We start from the raw sequence: 17493 nt of genomic DNA on the forward strand, positions 1-17493 counted from the left end.
CCTTTCCGTTTCCCGAACCTCCTTTCCGCTTTCTTTCAGCCGTTCTCCCGTCTCTCTCTCACGAACACTCCTTTCACCGTCTCTTGTCTCTCTCTCTCTCTCTCTGTCTCACGACCTCTGGCCTTGCTTGCTCCCCTGCAGGTGTGATTCTCTTTTCGAGCGCCGTCTACTTCGCTGAAGCCGGCTCCGAACAGTCCTTCTTCAAGTCCATCCCGGACGCATTCTGGTGGGCCGTGGTAACCATGACCACAGTCGGATACGGTGACATGAGGTAACACCGCGGGTACTAGGCTCTGTGCTCTGCCCCCTCCCCCACACTACTCTCTCTCCCCCACCCCCACCCCCCAAACTCCACTATATTACAATTCCAATGGAGAAAAATAATAATAATATCCGTTCATTATCCAGCTGATTCGAATGTTTCTCTTTTTTTTCACTGTAATAATAATAATTATTATTATTATTATAATCATGCGTCTACAAAGAAAGCGGAACGGGGTTACTAATTCGGAGGATTTTCAACTCTTTTCTTCTTTTTTTTCTCCCTTTTCCAAAGAAAATGAGACCGGAACCTTCTCTCGCTCGGGGTAAAAAAAAGAAAGAGAGGAAAGAAGGACTCGACGGTGAGCGCACGTTGCGAAGGTTTTTTGTTTTATATTTTTCTTCTTTAGCTTATGTTTCCTCTTTCTCTCTTGTCTCTCTCCTCTTCTCTACTCCCACACGGGGTATAAAAAGATCGCATATTTTCTCTCCGTGGCTCCTCCCTCCCCGTGTCATCCACGAGAGCCACCCCCCGCTCTCGCTTTACAGCCGTGAGGGAAGAGAAACAATAATCCCTGTGAAAAAATTTCAGGTTGTGATTTACTTGTTCATTTTTTTCGATAAACAGGAAAACGGGGGGGGGAGGGAATGAGGAGAGTGAAAGGAGGGAAAATGCAAAAATAAAAAACAAAAGGGAGACGAAGAGGAGAGAAAAAGGGGGAGCGCGAGAAGCGAAGAAAAAGAAGATCGGAAAGGAAAGAAAATGAGGAGCGAAATGAGAAAGAAAAAAGAATTGAGGGGGTGGCGGGGCGTTCGGCGTCCCCCTCCTCCTCCTCCCCTCGAGGCGTCCGGGAGAGGGGTGTGGGGGCGCGCGTCTCCCCCCCCACCCGCGTGGAGCAACGAAACTTACGACCCTCTCCCGCTCCCCGAACCCTCTGGTTACTTCTCTCGGCCGTGTCTTCTACTCTCTCCGCTCATCCCTCAACTCCAACCCCGTGGACATCCAAAGAAAGACACTGTTTACTGCAACCCCCGCCCCTACGTCTCCATCCCCTCTCCCGTGCCCCCATCGCCCACTACTTGCAAGCCTCCCCCTCGCCACTCCTCTGACGAACCCCGCCCCAACTCCCTCCCACTCCTCTGCAACTACTCCCCTCTCCCCAAAACCGGCGCCGGGACGCCCAACATTGTCCCCAGTGACCGTTCACTGGAAGCAACACCTTACCACTTATGTGTCATTCATGTGTATGTTTTCATGTGCGTGTGTGTGTGTGTGTATACTCGTATCCCATGACTTCCTTTTTACCGTCGCGAGCCACAGTTTTTTATCATTATTACTGTTATTGTTATAAATATTTATATATAATATATATATTAAATATATATATAAATGGCGAAAAAATTTATGTAATACATATTTCTTTTTACAAACCATACTTCTTTCCAACTTCTCTCTCTCTATCTCTATCTGTCGCTGTATTTAAGTGTGATTTGTTTACGCTATGTGCAACGATGTTTTCCCCACTGCCTCCCTTCCCCGTCAACAATTCCACCACCCCCGCGCGTCTTTTGGCGGAATATTTCGATCGATTGTGAAATGGCGCCCGTTTTGTGTTGCATTTCATGCTGTGAAAGCGCTCATCTTCACCACGCTGGGCCGTGAGTCGCGCCGCGAGGCGGGAAAAATAATAAATAAAAATCCTCGCTCTCACTCGAAGCGAGTGAAAGGGAGTGATCGTAAAGTCCAAGCGATCGAGAAGTTTCGCAATGCACGCAACGCCTCCCCCCCCCCTCCCCGCCGCACCCCCATCCCGATGACCCCTCATTCCCTCTGTGTGACCCCCACCGACGCCCGGCTTGTGTCCCCACCCACCCTGAACCCCGCCCTGTTCACCTTGCATAAGATTATAAATGGCTCCTGTGGTGCCTGCGTGTATGTGTCTACCAATCTCTAGCGCCCCACCGCCGCCCTCGCATCTCCGCTCAGATTGTCTTGCCTTGTTCCTCCTGTGACCTTTGACCCCGCCCTCCACTCACCTTCATCTTGCCTATCTCTCTCTCTCTCTTTGTGTCTATTTCTGATCGCAAACCCCAACACCTTCCCCCCGCCTCACTGTTTTCCTTTCATTTGTTTTCCGCCAGAGAAAACAAGTGAAAAAAAAGATCTTTTATTTATTCTGTTTGTGTCGCTGGTGGATTATTTCTCGGTATTATTTCAGTGGCGGTGCAACTGATTGGGCTGCGTTCTTTGGTTTTCTGTTGGTACCGTGATTTCTAGCAATTTGTTTATTTGTTTCTCAGTACATCGTCCCAGATGAATCCATCCCTAATCATTAATTTGTTTCTTGCCTAACATTCCATCCGAGTTTTAATTCAATCCACCTCCGTCCCTTCCCGCCTCCTTCCCAACCTCCTCAGCGCTTCAAGCAGAATTATTTAAAAAAGTAAAGGAGTTGATGATTTAAAAAAAGAAAAACCTTCATTCCCTGTGTGTCTCTCCCTTCCCACAACGTATCGCAACCTCCTCGCCTCGTAATTAACCTATTTTTTTTTCATTCCAACCCGTAACTACTACCACCCCCCTTACTTGATATCAACCGCCTAAAATTTAAAAAAATATATATCTCCCCGAATCATATCATTTTTTTTGTTGTCTCTGTCTGTCTGTCTGTCTGCGTCGCGTGGCCAGTGCATCTCGCGCCTTGTAGCCGGCGTTGTCTCCCCTCTGATGGCCATTCGGCTTGTCCTTCCGCAGGTGTGGTGCTCTTCTCTAGTGCCGTCTACTTCGCCGAGGCGGGCTCGGAAAATTCCTTCTTCAAGTCTATCCCGGACGCCTTCTGGTGGGCGGTTGTTACCATGACCACTGTCGGATATGGTGACATGACGTATGGCCTGCTCAATATTCTCATTTAACCTCGGTTTCTCTCTTGTTTCCCTATCTAATTTTTTCAACCCACAACCCCTTTTTTTGATGGGCGTCTAAAAAAAAAATATTATATATATATATATTAATCGCTTCCTTAGTTAAAAACGCCCCCGCCAACCAAGCCCTAACATTTAGTCCATTAGGATGAGTTCTTTAAACTAGGATAGTTGTCATTACTAACACAGTTTTGAATTCTACGGATTGTAGTGCTCACCTTTTTTTTACTAAGGAGCCTTTTGCATCTTAGGCATAGCTTATTTTTTGCTTCAACGCATATTTAAGTGTACGATGTATTTTTTGCAATCACACAAATTGGGCATTTTCAAGCACATGGGCTATATTTGAGCGCAAATGATGCCAAATTCATTCAATGCACAAACCACACTTTTTTTTATAATTTCACGATTTGTTTGTTCTCGTCGTGGTGTCAACTTGGACTGGTCCTCCGGAACTCTCTTTGCTCTTACTGAGAATAATTGAACAATATCTATGTATCTCCTGGTCATTCAATGGAATGAAAATATATTCTTTCGGTGGCTTTCAAAGACTTTTAAATTCCATTGAAAAAAGTACCAACCCATAGATCCAGAATATTGCAAAAGAGTTAACCGGCCGTGTTAATGTAAATTAGTTAGTATTTTACAACTTTGTTGCCACATTTCTTGATGTAATTCTGATAATCCATGTCTATTATGGTCATTGATAGTCAAAAAACTAGATCGTGACCTAAAAGTTTCAATCGCGTAGCATTATTGTCTCGGGTGCTGTGAAACCACAATAGTTTTAAATGGCCAATTTTAACTAACCCTTAAAAAAATAGGGTTAAGAATTTTTAATGTCCTGGTAATTTTCATTAGTTATTTCCACCGATAAATAAAATAGAGAACACACAACTTCCCAAACGAAGCTTTAATTCTGTTTGAGCATTGAATTCATTGTATTGTTACGCTAAGGCACACCAGAGTTTGTTTGCATTTAGCATAATAGTGTGCTCTGCCTGACTTTGCGAATCCTTATTTCAACTTACTAATTAGAGTTATGGAATAAACTTTGGCACTCCTCTGGATTGCAAAGCATTCATATACACTGAATTACACCTGCCAATATTCTCTACATAACTGCATGTTTTTACGTTGACCACTGGACTTCAATGGTCGACATCTTATTTAACTTGTTAGTTTTACACTCCTTTTATATATCACTTTTTGAACGGTTGAATGCCTCTACCTACTTCATATTTAAATGGAGAATTTGTTCGTTTTTTCTCGCAAACGTATTTTTTTTCTTTTAATTTTCATTATTTAGGAAGATCTAACTGGTAGTTTTCAGGTTGCATTTAATGTCTAACTTGGGCATGCATTACTAACTCCCGCAGAAACTACTTGATAAGTACCCTGGATTAATTAGGTTTTTGTGCCTCGATACTCTCTCGTCTAGGCTAATGAGAGTAGAAAGGAATTATTCATCATATCATTTCAATTTTGTTATCCTAAATTATTTTTACGTATTATACCATCGTATTTAACAGGGATCATTTTTATTTAAATATTTAACGCTACAATACTTAATTTAATATTTAAAATTTATATTACCAAGCTCTATGCGCATTCATCAGTTTACGTTCGTTATAATAAATGTACGCTTGGAAAGGCTCTTTCATGTAACAGTGTATCAAAATATAGAGTCAGATAATATATCAAATGTTAGCGTACCAAATAGAGAATCAAAGTGTTCTTGAAGACAGCTGGAGTATCGTACCTCTTAGATGCATCTCGTTTTCACGTGGTCGAAATTTAAAACGAAATATTTTAACGTTTCATGTCATAAAAACTCTTTATTTACGCAGAAAAAAATGTATTCCTTTCGTTTCTGTCGTGTTAGTTTATTTTAACCTTCAAGCGGACTGATATCCTCGAACGCAGATTCTGATTTTATTTCATTTCGACATAATTATTTATTTCATAGCGTTATACGTGTATGTCGAACATTTCATTATTTCAGTGCGTCGATCCACCTTTCTACTCGTACAGCACCGTCGCGTGGGATTAAATGCACACATTGTCGACATCTTTCTCTTCTCTTCCTCAATACGAGTACACAGCGGCCACGTGGTTAGTGCAGTGTCATAGGGGCATCCCCACTTCCGCAATATGTGTTTACGCACGCGGCGCCCTGTCCGTCGCCACCCGAACGATTCGCGAATCAGTTTTGGTTGGTGGGGCACTTTTCACCCCATGTTTACACGTGTATGTTTACGTATGCATACCGATCGCGACTCCTTTTAAGCACACGAGCCGCAGCAGCAGCCCTTACTCCCTCCCCCACCCATCCGTCCACCATCAACCTCATACGGTCCCCCCGTTCTCCTTCTCCCCCCCTCTCCAGGTCCCGTCCCTCCACCACACCACCACCACAGCCCTCGCGTATCCCGTGTGGGTTCTCCGCACCCAGCAGCCACCCCGGCCACCATCTCCTTCCCCTCCCCGTACTACCCTCTCTCCCTTGACGTCCCCGCTCTCTCTCTCTCTTTCTCAACCATCTCCCCTTTACACCCAGCACCTTTAATACACCGGATGACCTTTAACCGATCAACTTCCCCCGCCCTCGTCCACCCCTGCCCGCACGGTCCCATTCCACTCCCCGGCAAAAAAAATTTAAACAAATAAACTCCCTCCCGCACCTCTCCACCATCGGGCAAATCTTTCTCTACATACGTGTGTACATATATAGATATTCTCCCTCGTCCCCCGTCCTCTCGTATCTCTCCGCTCCCGCATATGCTCATATGCGCGCCCTCCTCCCCACACCACGTTTGCCCTGGCCAAGCCACTCTTAAGCCGACCTGAACACTATCCGCCAACCAACCCCAACTCCCGTCCCCATTCGGTCTGCCACCCCACTCTCGCACGCCCCACCCCCGCCGCCATCACCACCACGGCTCATTATATTATTATGTCATGACACTCCGGGCTGCCGCGCAAGTTATCTCCAACGCTCCACTCTCACGGGTGCATTCAAGTTTCAAGGAATGAGGTTGAGAAAACCCTTTTCGCTCCACCTGCGAGAACAAGATGTAAGGTTGTTTTTTTTATATTTTTAATCTCTAAGCTCGCTCTCTGTTTCTCGCGAGAGATTTTTAAAAGGGGTGAGCGTTTCATGAAAATTTCGTTTGTGTTCTCTCATCCGAGAGCACCGTCTTTGTGCGTCAGTACACTCCAGCGACGCCGTTGTCCCGGGTGGAGTTTCATCGGCGCGCACGCAAATATTTTATTATGTTCAAAATGATTAAAGCAATATATTTAACGGTAATTCTGCTACCTATTTGAAACGATTTCTAGGCTCGCTAGGGTTCTCCACACAAAGTCGGGTGTGCTAACCTCAAAACACGTATTTATCTACGTCAGTTTTATGACTCACCCGAACGTAGGTTGAATGTATTTTTATATTTTTTTCCAAATACCTAACCTTAATGTTACATCACTTTACGTATCACTTGATACAGAAGCCATAGGTTACATTTTTAATTAATGAGTTTGCGGGATTTGCGAAGAATTGTGCATTATAACTGTTAGCGCGAAGCACAGCAGAAGCCTGTGTTGGAATCTTTGCTATCCAATGTAATCATCCGTCTTGCCACCAATGGCTCGGGAATTTATGATTCTATCAGTTTTTACAGAGAGGTTCAAGGCCTCTCACTATGGCCACAAACAAAAGCGTAGTTTAGAATCGAATCGAATAAAGTAAATATTTCACTAACTGATCGCCCCTGCAACTATTGCGGGCAAAAGTGAAATTTTTGTGCATTTTTCATTGATAAATAGAACAATTTTATAATTTGGATTTGGAGAAAAACTAAAATGAAGAATTTCTTAAATGAAAAAAACCTAATATGCAAATAGATTGTGGGAGAAAAGAACACATCATGTTAACGAGCATTAACTTTTTAAAATAAATTAAATAATAATGTACCCTAATTCCTATCAATGTTCAAATCCTATATTAAAAGATATTTTTGTCGCAAGTAAAAACTTCTGGTATGTGGCAAAATTCGTTTCCCTGAGTCGGCCAATCTATGACTCAAAAAGTCTGTCTTATGGCTTGCACAAACTTTCCGGAAAAAATCAGCGATTGCAGCTGGACCAAATGGCCAAGAGTCCTGATCTAGCTGGTAATACGACCCCGATGTACTCTGATTCCCGTCACCGAGTCATTCCAGATTTTCCCCTCCATCAAAGAAACGGCGCAATTGAATTGGTAGTTAGGGAATAGAAGTGCCAAACTATTTCCCGAAGCAGGGTACACATTCGTGCGCGGAAGGAAATATGAATTGGATCGCAGCGAGGAAGACATTTTCCTCCTCGGCCATGCCATAGTCCCTTGATCTCACGTGGAAAGGCAAGGAATTCTTTATCATCGTCCCTCTTAGAAGGACTTGTAGTCCTTCCTTTTTCTCCTCTTGCAATCGCATTCGATCCCCATTTCTTATTTTTATTTTAACCAATCGCTCCTCCACCTCCATGCATCCCCCTCCCTCACACCTCCGACCCTCAAATACCCTATTCGCATCCCTGCGAGAATTGTTCCTCGCCCGGGTCTTCTTCGCCCCCTCTGCTCCCCTTCGCCACGTCCCTCCCTCCACTCCCTACGCCTTCCTTTCCCGGATCCATTGCCTCATTCCCTCTCTCCTCACTCCGTCACATCTCCCTTCGTCGTGATCAACCGAATCGTGATCAGGTATGTTAATTCCGGGAGAGTGATTTCTTCTTCCCCTCAATAATGGCTGCACTCTCACTCTCATTCCGAAAGGTTAATGTTGGATTAATTGACATTCAGCGCTCCGTGCCCGTATCCCGTGCAAGGAAACAAGTGAGTCACACGCCGCGCGCCGTTTATACTCCCCGAGTGCCCTTGAAAATGTATCTGGGATCCATTGACGCCGAGTTTTGCTGCAACCTGCCCCTCACACCTCTATCCCCTTTGTACACCCCCACCCTCATCCACCCCGTCGTCCTTATAAGATTTTCAATAGCAAGCCTCTTGTTACTCAACGTAGCGCTTCAGCGTTCGTATTTGTGGATGCCACTTACGTGTAGCCACGTCTAACACAGGGACTCGAAAACCTAACACAATGGATGATTAATCAATCAATCTCTTCCTTTCTTCGCCCCCTCCCCAGCTCCACCCCCCCCCTCCCGAGTACTACTTATCCAGCACTTGTCCTCCCTCCCCCCCCACCAATAGCGCATCCCCTTTCTCCCCTCACAGGGTAACCACCCCTGACTCCCCGACCCCCGCCGTCCCCCTTGGCCCGCCCCGACATGGGCGTGGCGAGGATATTCCCTCCGACCCGGAGATCCTGTTGCTCGCATCGCACACAGCGTTCGGTCGTGCACCCAGCTCCCCCCTCCTTCCAGCCCCTCCCTCCATTCCCCCCTCCGCCTCCCACCCCCTCAGCAACCCTCCCATTTGCTCTGGTCCCTCCCTCCTCCCCCCGTCACCCTCAACCTCCGCACTCCCTTTCTCTCTCTCTCTCTTCGAGGTACCAATAACTTGTCCTCCGATGTCTCACTCTTCCCCTCTTCTTCCTTCCTCCTCTCCCCGCACCCACCTCAAGCGTCAATGCCCTCCTTCCCCACGCCCCCCCTACAACCCTCCCCAATTCCTTCTTTATTAATCCTTAGCGCAAAACATCGGTATGTGTTCGGGGAACGGCGGTCACGCAGTTTTACGAGCCCCAAGTACCGCGATGCCCTCCCGTGTTAAATCGAGAAGCTAATCGATAAACCAGGCTCTCCCTCCCCTCCTCTCCGCCCCGCCCTCTCTCTCTCTCTCTCCCTCCCTCCGTCCCCCCCCTCCATTCCCCTCCGGCCCCTCCCCCCTCACCCACCCACCCACGCCCCACATTTCCCCTCTCCCCCACCCTTCGCCCCTCCCCGCGTCTCTCCCCTCCTCGAATTCACTCTTTTCTCCTTTCCCATCGGGATCACTCCCGTCCCTTATTCCCCTTTCCCTCCCTCCCTCCCTTTTCCATCCCAATTTCTTTCCCACCCTCCCCTCTGAATACCACATGCACCCCTCCCTCTTCTCAAAAACGTTCGGTGGATCGCCTCAAGTGCGGCGACCGCGTGTACTTCCTCCCTCCCATTGATTGACACTGTCCCACCAATTCCCTCCCTTCCGAAGGATCCGGGTTCGATTCGCACCGCTGAGCGGCAGGACTGAATCCGTCCTTTCCCCCATTTATCGCCGACGTATATCTCCCCCTCCCCCACTCTCCCCCACCCCTGGGCGCTGTCCGATCTAAAAATTTCTCTGCAGTGCCGCGCGGGGAGAGAAGGGCTCTCTCCCCCCGAACGGCGCGGGGCGGTGTCGCCCGGGACGCCGGCCGGTCCGAGGGCCGCGGAGGCGTCCGCTCGCGCAGGGTGTCGCGTGCGGGAGTGGGATTCCTTCCTCCGTCCCGGGAGAGGGGGATCGCCGGGTTTCCCCCTCCCCCGCCCGTCCCCTCCCGTCCGAATTCCCGTGCCTCGACCCCAGAGCGGGGTGCACGTGACCTCGGCCACCCCTGGCGAGACCGTTAAAGGGCGAGCGAGCCAATCCATTCAGCCCCGCTCTCTCTCCCTCCCTCCCTCTCCCTCTCTCTCCTCCCTTTTGAAGCAGCAGAGCCGAAATTCCGACACGGGATGGTTGGCTAGTTCTCCCGCAGGACAGTGAGTGGGCCACGGGTTCGAGTCCCGACTCGCATGTCTCAATGACGTGGATATTGATTTCTGGATTGTAGTTCGGGTGTAAATTATGTCACGTCAAGTGGGTCCGTTACCTTGTTTGAGCAGTTCTCCCCGTCTGTGTTCGTCTCAAGTTGCCTATTATGAGTGTGATATTTCATTATGACGGTCAGATATTCGGAACTTTTAAAGTTTTGCAGGCTCATGAGGTTAAACTCATATACTATGATTAATCAAAAACCTATATGGATAATATTTTCAAGCATTTATATCATTCTTGTTGTAAGAATCCTTTCGGTCAACGTGCTCTTTTCTCGACGAAAAGTAGATTTCGTAAGGAGTGTTCCGACAATAATTTGATATAAATCCAGGTTTAAAACGCTCACCGTAAAGGAAAACATTAATCATAAAGGAAAACGATAATCATAAGGTAAGGATAGGGAAAAGGATAGAGATCACCTTTTTGATTGGCCTGGGACTCCGCTAGAATTCAAAACCCCTAACTTTATAAGTTCTCATTATTGACCCATTTCTTACACATTATTGCAGTAGACACGTGGGAGTAAATTGATGACAATCAAACGTAACCCATCGCTCTTTCTCCGAAAGCAGCAATTTTAAGGCTAAAACAATCGTAACAAAGCACCACAAGGACTTTGAAATTAAACATAGGCTTTTTCATCTTATTCTCGTTGGGAAAAGAAGAGATTTTCATCAAGTCCCCATTAACAAAGCAATAATACGACTTGGTACTTTAAAAAATTAAGAGCATTTATAGTTAGTCCGTAAAATTCTCGTCTTGGAGTGATTTTACGGCAGGTTTCAAAGTAGGGATAGGGGACTTCGGGAAAAAGTATGTATTTACATATTTTGCATGGGAGCGTTCCATATGTAACACAGCCATATTGGACGACAAAAGCAAGAGAGTCAATGTATGTTTTGTTAGTCGCGAAGTGAATGAGAGCTCTGTTGCGCCTGCTACAGTCTCCACATGTCCAGGTGGCTGTCACCTTCCCTTTCACTCCAAACCTCAAATTCTTCATCACTGTTCTCTCGTCTATATCCCCGTGCCACACCTTCCTGGCCGATTCTCCTCGTCGCCTTTATCCCCGTCCACTATCCATGCTCGGGAATGAACACTTATTTATTCTCCCACCTGTGACTCCGTGCCATTCTCTGACAATTGGAACCATTGATACCGTAGATGTTATCCAATGAATAAGGCATTATATATTTTTGCGTCGATAACATTGCTGCGATTCTAAGCGAGAAGGTAGGTGGGGCATCAATTAACTACGATGGCATCCGATTGCTCCATATCTAGCCGTCCTGTATAAAGGAAGTCGACATTATTCACTCCCGTTTGCAGGAGAGATGTATAATCAAGCGTCATTAAATATATATTTAAGTGACGAAGCCGTAGTGGCCGATGCATTGCATTCTTGTGGTAGCGAATCAAATAAAATGGCGATTATTCGTCGAATTCGTTCTTAATTCTTTAATTATGCATATGCTTATATTCCGAAATTTATTTCTCCCCTGAAACAACCCTCAGCCTCGGCATCTTCTTGTTCGGGTAGTAATATTTCCGATGGCATCCAAGAACGGTCGCACTCGGCTTTGAGTCGGCCGGGTCTAATTCATGTATTTTCTAGCCTGCCTGGGTGATTCGCGCACGGTTCCAAGTCGGATCCGACTGCATTTTGAATAAACATCGCCTATATTTGGTAGATATATGAATGCTACACCTTTTTATTCCCATCCAACCATCTCCCAGAAGTATTTTCTTCCTTCACGTTCCCCCTCCCGCATTTTTTTTCAACTCCCCGAAAAGAGAAATAAGAAAGCACTGCCACCGATGATCGCCTCTTTTTTTGCCCAACGCACACACATTCGGCCCGCGTATGTCAGTGGACGGACGCGCTGTGGCCACCATCATCTCCACCTCGTCCCCCAGCCTCCCCCTTTCAGAAACCCCTGCCCCCAGTACTTTGTTTCACTTTGCCCAGTTCCTTTCAGGAGTCCGCATGCCTGATTTCAATAGCGCGCTTATTTTTACTCATCGGATCGGGCGATCCGAGTATTATATATATATATATAATATGAATATGTATATTCTTGTATTGTGTCTGATGTATCTCATCTCTCTTGCTCTTTCTTGTGTGCACACAATTAAGTGAGTGCTCCCATCTCTCTTTCTCTCTCTGTGCCTCTTTTTTTATTACTTCCCCACAAACAAAAATAAGTCGCCATTTCGGTTAATATATAAATATATATATATTTTTTTACGATGAGTTCAAGCAAGCCGTGTATGTTTACTCGCCCGGAAAACGTGTTTTTTTCGTTATCCACTAATTTCGCACCAACCGTCTTCCCCACATTCATTCGCTACCCTTCCCACGCCCCCGACCATCCATTCCCCTAGTGGCGTACAGGAATGCATATGACCCCTCCCCGCACCGGAAGGAACGGCGTGTGCCCCCACCAGCTAGCCCCCTTCACCCGTCCTTACCCCTCGCCGCCAACCCTCCGCCGTCCCTCCGTCTCGCCCTCCCTCCCTCTTCCTCGTGCGTTCGAATGATTTAATGACGGGGGCCCTCAAAATGGCGCCCCCTCCCTGCAATGCGGGATCCGCGGGGTCCTATATGCGAATACGCCACTTCTCCTCGCCCCTCCCCTCCCAAACCCCTAAAACCTCTCCTTCCCCCGAACCCGCTGTCTATTTTGGACCCCCATTATCAGTTAACACGTCTCTCTCTCCATCCCCCCTTCTCTCTATATATATGCCGCCGATTCGCATGCGTGCTCTTTTGAGTTCTTGTATAATGCGTGCCAATTCTTCTCTGTGTTCTCGTTATAAATGTGTATACATATACATAATGTGTGGGTATATGTATATAAACATATATATATGTATATGTATATATATATATATATATATGCTATGTAACATGGCTGTGTCTTTTGTGTACACTTCTGACTGTGCGTTGTGTCGAAGTAGGTAAGTCGTTCGTTCGGGTCGAGAGTGTGATTTTTTCCACGCACCACACTCCTCGGCCCAGCATGCCGCATGGTTCCACTCCACGTCTCGCACGTTTCTGCATGCTCCACACCTCCCCCATCCCCTTTAACTCCCCCCCCCCGCACCATCCTCCCACCTCCACGAAACCACCTTCAACCCGCCCCCACTCCCGCTTCCATAGAGCCGTCCCCGTGGAAACCTTGTCCAGCCTCCACGATCCCCCGTCCCCCAGTCCCGTTCACCGAACACCTTTGACGGATCATCATCGCGCAACTAATTCCCCACAAAATCCTCCAGCCTCTAGCTTCTCCGGTGTGTGTGAATTTATATGTATATAAATATATATATATATATATATATATATATATATATATATATATATATATATATATATATATATATATATATTATATACTCACTCACACTTGGAAAAGGAGGGGTTGGTTGGATCCAGGATTCAGGGCTTTTTGGGGAAAAAATAATCATAAAAATGTTTTGAGAAAAAAAAGACATGAAATGAAACGCTGTGATAAAAAAGCTGGCTGTGTTAGGACATGGCTTCGAAGCCTCCACGCAAATGTACAAACTTCCTTTTGATGGTCGTTTTGGAGAACCCACATGAATCGTAGTTGTGACGCCTGTTTCACTTGAGATTATGTCCAACGATCCATTCATGGAAATGAAAAAGTAATTCACTTATTTTTCAAATTGAATATTTTTTATAAAATGTGGTCTTTGCGGTGAAAAAAAACTTGATTCTGCCTTGGTTTTCTACCGCCTGCCAGGCAATTTATTGTCGATAGTTCCTTAATATTCCAAAATGTTTTTATCGTAATTCAGCAGGTTTTTTTTCGAAAAAAGACTTCAGTCGTTCAACTCTTGTCGTAGCATAATTGAATAAATACTTTTATTTCTGAGCAAATTCATTGTTTAAGATTTTTATTGGTTTATAGCATTTTATCAAAAATAATTCTCCTGTCTGCAAATATTTAATTACATGTATTTAGTTTAGTTTTTAGCATATTTTTGCGAGCTCAAATGTTGCATTGATTATATTTCTGCAATTTAACTTAATATCTACACATTTTTAGTATCAAGGGACTTTAAATCAATAATTAATTTTTTTATTCTGTGATAACAGCTACAGTTTCCAACAATATTTCGTAAATTGATAGAAATTAAGAAATATCAATGTTTTCAAGTCTTCTACTGGATGTTTATTAATTTAGTTGCCAAATTATTCTGAAATTAGAGTCCTCTTGCAATTACAGCGATAATATGTATATTAATCGATAGGCGTCTAGGAATTTTGTGTGTGATTAACAAACTTTTAAGCACTTACAACTAATTCAACATCCGTGGAGATTGACATTTTGTTATGAGATTTGTTTTTCGCCTAATTAACAGCCTGATTGTTTGTTTATTTAGTGTGAAAAGGTGACTAATATAACAATTGTAAAGAAGATATAACTTTGCTAGATTTTTCCATAGTTAATTAACCCTTAGTATCATTACCCAGTTACAAAATATATATATATATGTATATATATATATATATATATATATATATATATATATATATATATATATATATATATATATATATATACCCTTCCGCCGTGCTCATCGCTTCTGAAGCTCACGAAAACCGCCTTTTCTCTAAATAAGGCTCTTTTATTATTTAGAGAAATAAGTGCCCCAGCACAGTTTCATCATTCTAAGAAATAAGCCCAGATCTATGTTGAGATTTAGTCGTGTGAAAAAGGCATTTCATTAATTAGGTTCGTTTTTTATATAGATTGGTCTTTTATAACCTTATTGAACTGTGCTATGAACCATGCGACAAAAATTACCCGATCAACCTTCGGCCCTTTAACGTAAGCATTTTAAATAATCACTCCCAAACTAACCTCGCTTTTCGCCTTTTTTCTCTCCTACGGTAAGACCTTTCAATATTACTTCACCACATAGTTTAAGTTAACCCCACCCACAAAATGACACGCTCCACCTTTTCATCCACGAAATAGATTTTTAGTATTCGCTCACATTTCAAATGTTTAAAATCACAACAATTATATAATTTTTTCTATTCTATTTTAAATCCGTTTGTTTCAATGACAATGTAGCTTTCTTTCGATTTAGAAATAATTCCTTTCTGAAACCGTAGCTAGAAAATATTTTGCTTTAATCCTTTGACCAATTCAGAAATCAATATATTGCTTACTAAGTAAAAAGATAGTTTAAAATGTAGGTTTGGACCCCTAAGGTTATAATTTCGATTGTTTGTAATTGTTATTACCACTATCAGTCTTACCTAGTGATTTTTAAGTTACGTAAAATTGATATAGAATTACAGTATTCCTAGCGTAATATTTTGTAGCTACTTTGTTCGCTTGTGGATTAACTTCCCAAATTTGTAACAAAAATTTCACAGTAACCCTCCTATGTCAATAAAAAGTAAAGATATACTAAATGCGTCTCAGTGCACTAAAGCAAATCTGTGCATGAAGCACCTTTGTATTGCAAGACTTCTGAATAGTAATTTGGCTTATAAATTTTGAATCAAAGGTTTTCAATATAAAATGTTTTTCCATTTTCTTCAATATGATTAACAATAAATGAGACGCTTTTGAGGGCAATCATGCCCTTTATTCATTGACTCAGTTGCCTTGCCTAATCGCCTTCAATGCAGTTTCATCTTCTTGTAACATTCTTTGACATAAGGGCAAATTCTCTTGCTACACTTTACAGTTATTTAAGCAAGCCATGAGGCGATTTGATCGGAGAAAACTTTGAATAAAAAGACAAAGAAATATTTATAACTTCACATTCTATAAATTTGTGTGTTTCTTTGCGGCACTCTTGAGATCTCCTCGTGTTGAGGAGGCGAAGAGGCCGCCATTACCGGTACATTCGACTGATTCTACCCTTTCATGGCCCCCACCAACCTTCCCTCTTCTTCTTCCACATTGACTTACCCCACCACTCCCGAAAATCGTTCCCGCGACCCTCTACGGCTTTAATTCCCTCTCGAACCCGTTCAACAAAACCTCCCGCGTCTTCGTGGCGACGATCCGGCCGTCATCCCCAACAGACCGGTGGGCGTTTGGGGCAAGATCGTTGGTTCCCTGTGCGCCATAGCCGGTGTGCTCACCATCGCCCTCCCGGTCCCCGTCATCGTTTCCAACTTCAACTACTTCTACCATCGAGAGACGGACCAGGAGGAGATGCAGTCGCAGAACTTCAACCACGTTACGAGCTGTCCGTATCTTCCCGGCACATTAGGTACGCCTCTCTATCTCTTCCATTCTTTCCAATGTATCTACTCTTTTCTCTCGGCAGGTAAAACAAAAGCTTTTCACGTCCAGCCTATTGTCTCAAGCTCTCATTTTCTCACTCCGTGGCCTCCTCATGCCATTAGTGACACGAATTTTTTTCTGTCTGGAATTGTTAAAATGTTGAGAGGTAAAAATTAAGAATGTGTGAGACCTCGAGAGGGCTTTCACAATTAATTTAATGATTAAGATATGCTTTTAAGAATTGTGTACAATAGACGGTGCCTCGTTTCAAATTCTTATTTTCTTCAACTGAGCTTAGGAATTTCTGCACAGAATATTTTCATTAAATAAGGTCAAGAGAGTGCAATTGTGCCTGATAGGTGGCATGTAGTCAAGAAGCATGAGTTTCTATTTTCCAATCCACAATTTGAATGTATTTCTTTAACTTATTGATTAATGGCAGACATAACTAGTCGTATTAAAATTTTTCTGTGGCTCTGTAGCAGGGGGGTTTTGGTGCTCTGGGTGCTCTATTATCTTGGATTTAATATTAATTATTGTCAAAACTGAGCCATTGAGTTTCATCAAGAAAAATTCAACCTAAAGATGCCTCCTTGCACTTTCTCACACATTACTTCATTGCATATTGATGAACCTGAATACACAGTCAAGGAGTTTCAAATGCACTAAGCAATTATATGGATCAAGGAGCTATTTTAATCACAATTAGTTTTTGACTTATTAAATGAATAAGTATTAATTTTATAGGTATGAAAATAAATGATAAATGATTGTGATATGCCCCCTTCTAGAAAGATTAGTCACAGAGTGAATTTTGACTTAAGGTAGCTTTCAATTTTCCATTCCATGTAAGAGACTCTTACCCCTAAATTATATTACCTATATTCCAATATATTTTTATTAAATGATATTGCACTCCAACTTTTTTAATATGATTCTGCTAACAAATAAGTAGGTACATTTATTATATATTTTATAATACTTAACTTGATTATTTCCCAATAAACAACTTTCAAATGGTTATCTGCCTCATCATTTCTCTAATCAAGTCATGTATTAATACTTTTAACACGGTATGTATTTTCATTTTTTTCTGAATTTAAATTGCTCCAAAATTTTCAATTTTAGACACTTGAAATTTATGTACTTGGCTCTAACCGATGAGCGACAGGAATATGTCGGTCATGGGTTAGAGCCCATATTCATATAATAACTCGATAAGATCCTTCTCATGTGATGAAGTCAAAAAACCATTTTTACAGA

At 43.6% G+C, this 17493-nt stretch overlaps 1 protein-coding gene across 1 annotated transcript in view; it reads left to right on the top strand.

Annotated features, from left to right (window-relative positions):
- Positions 1 to 17493, top strand: part of Sh (Potassium voltage-gated channel protein Shaker) — a 503402-nt gene that overhangs the window by 468121 nt on the left and 17788 nt on the right. The window contains exons 6-7 of the mRNA XM_071590049.1: positions 3017 to 3146; positions 16026 to 16216. Coding sequence (XP_071446150.1) covers positions 3017 to 3146; positions 16026 to 16216 — 321 coding nt within the window. The remainder of the gene's footprint in view (positions 1 to 3016; positions 3147 to 16025; positions 16217 to 17493) is intronic.

This window comes from Hetaerina americana, unplaced genomic scaffold (assembly GCF_022747635.1).
Source record: "Hetaerina americana unplaced genomic scaffold, ioHetAmer1.1.p SCAF_4, whole genome shotgun sequence".
Classification (NCBI taxonomy): domain Eukaryota; kingdom Metazoa; phylum Arthropoda; class Insecta; order Odonata; family Calopterygidae; genus Hetaerina; species Hetaerina americana.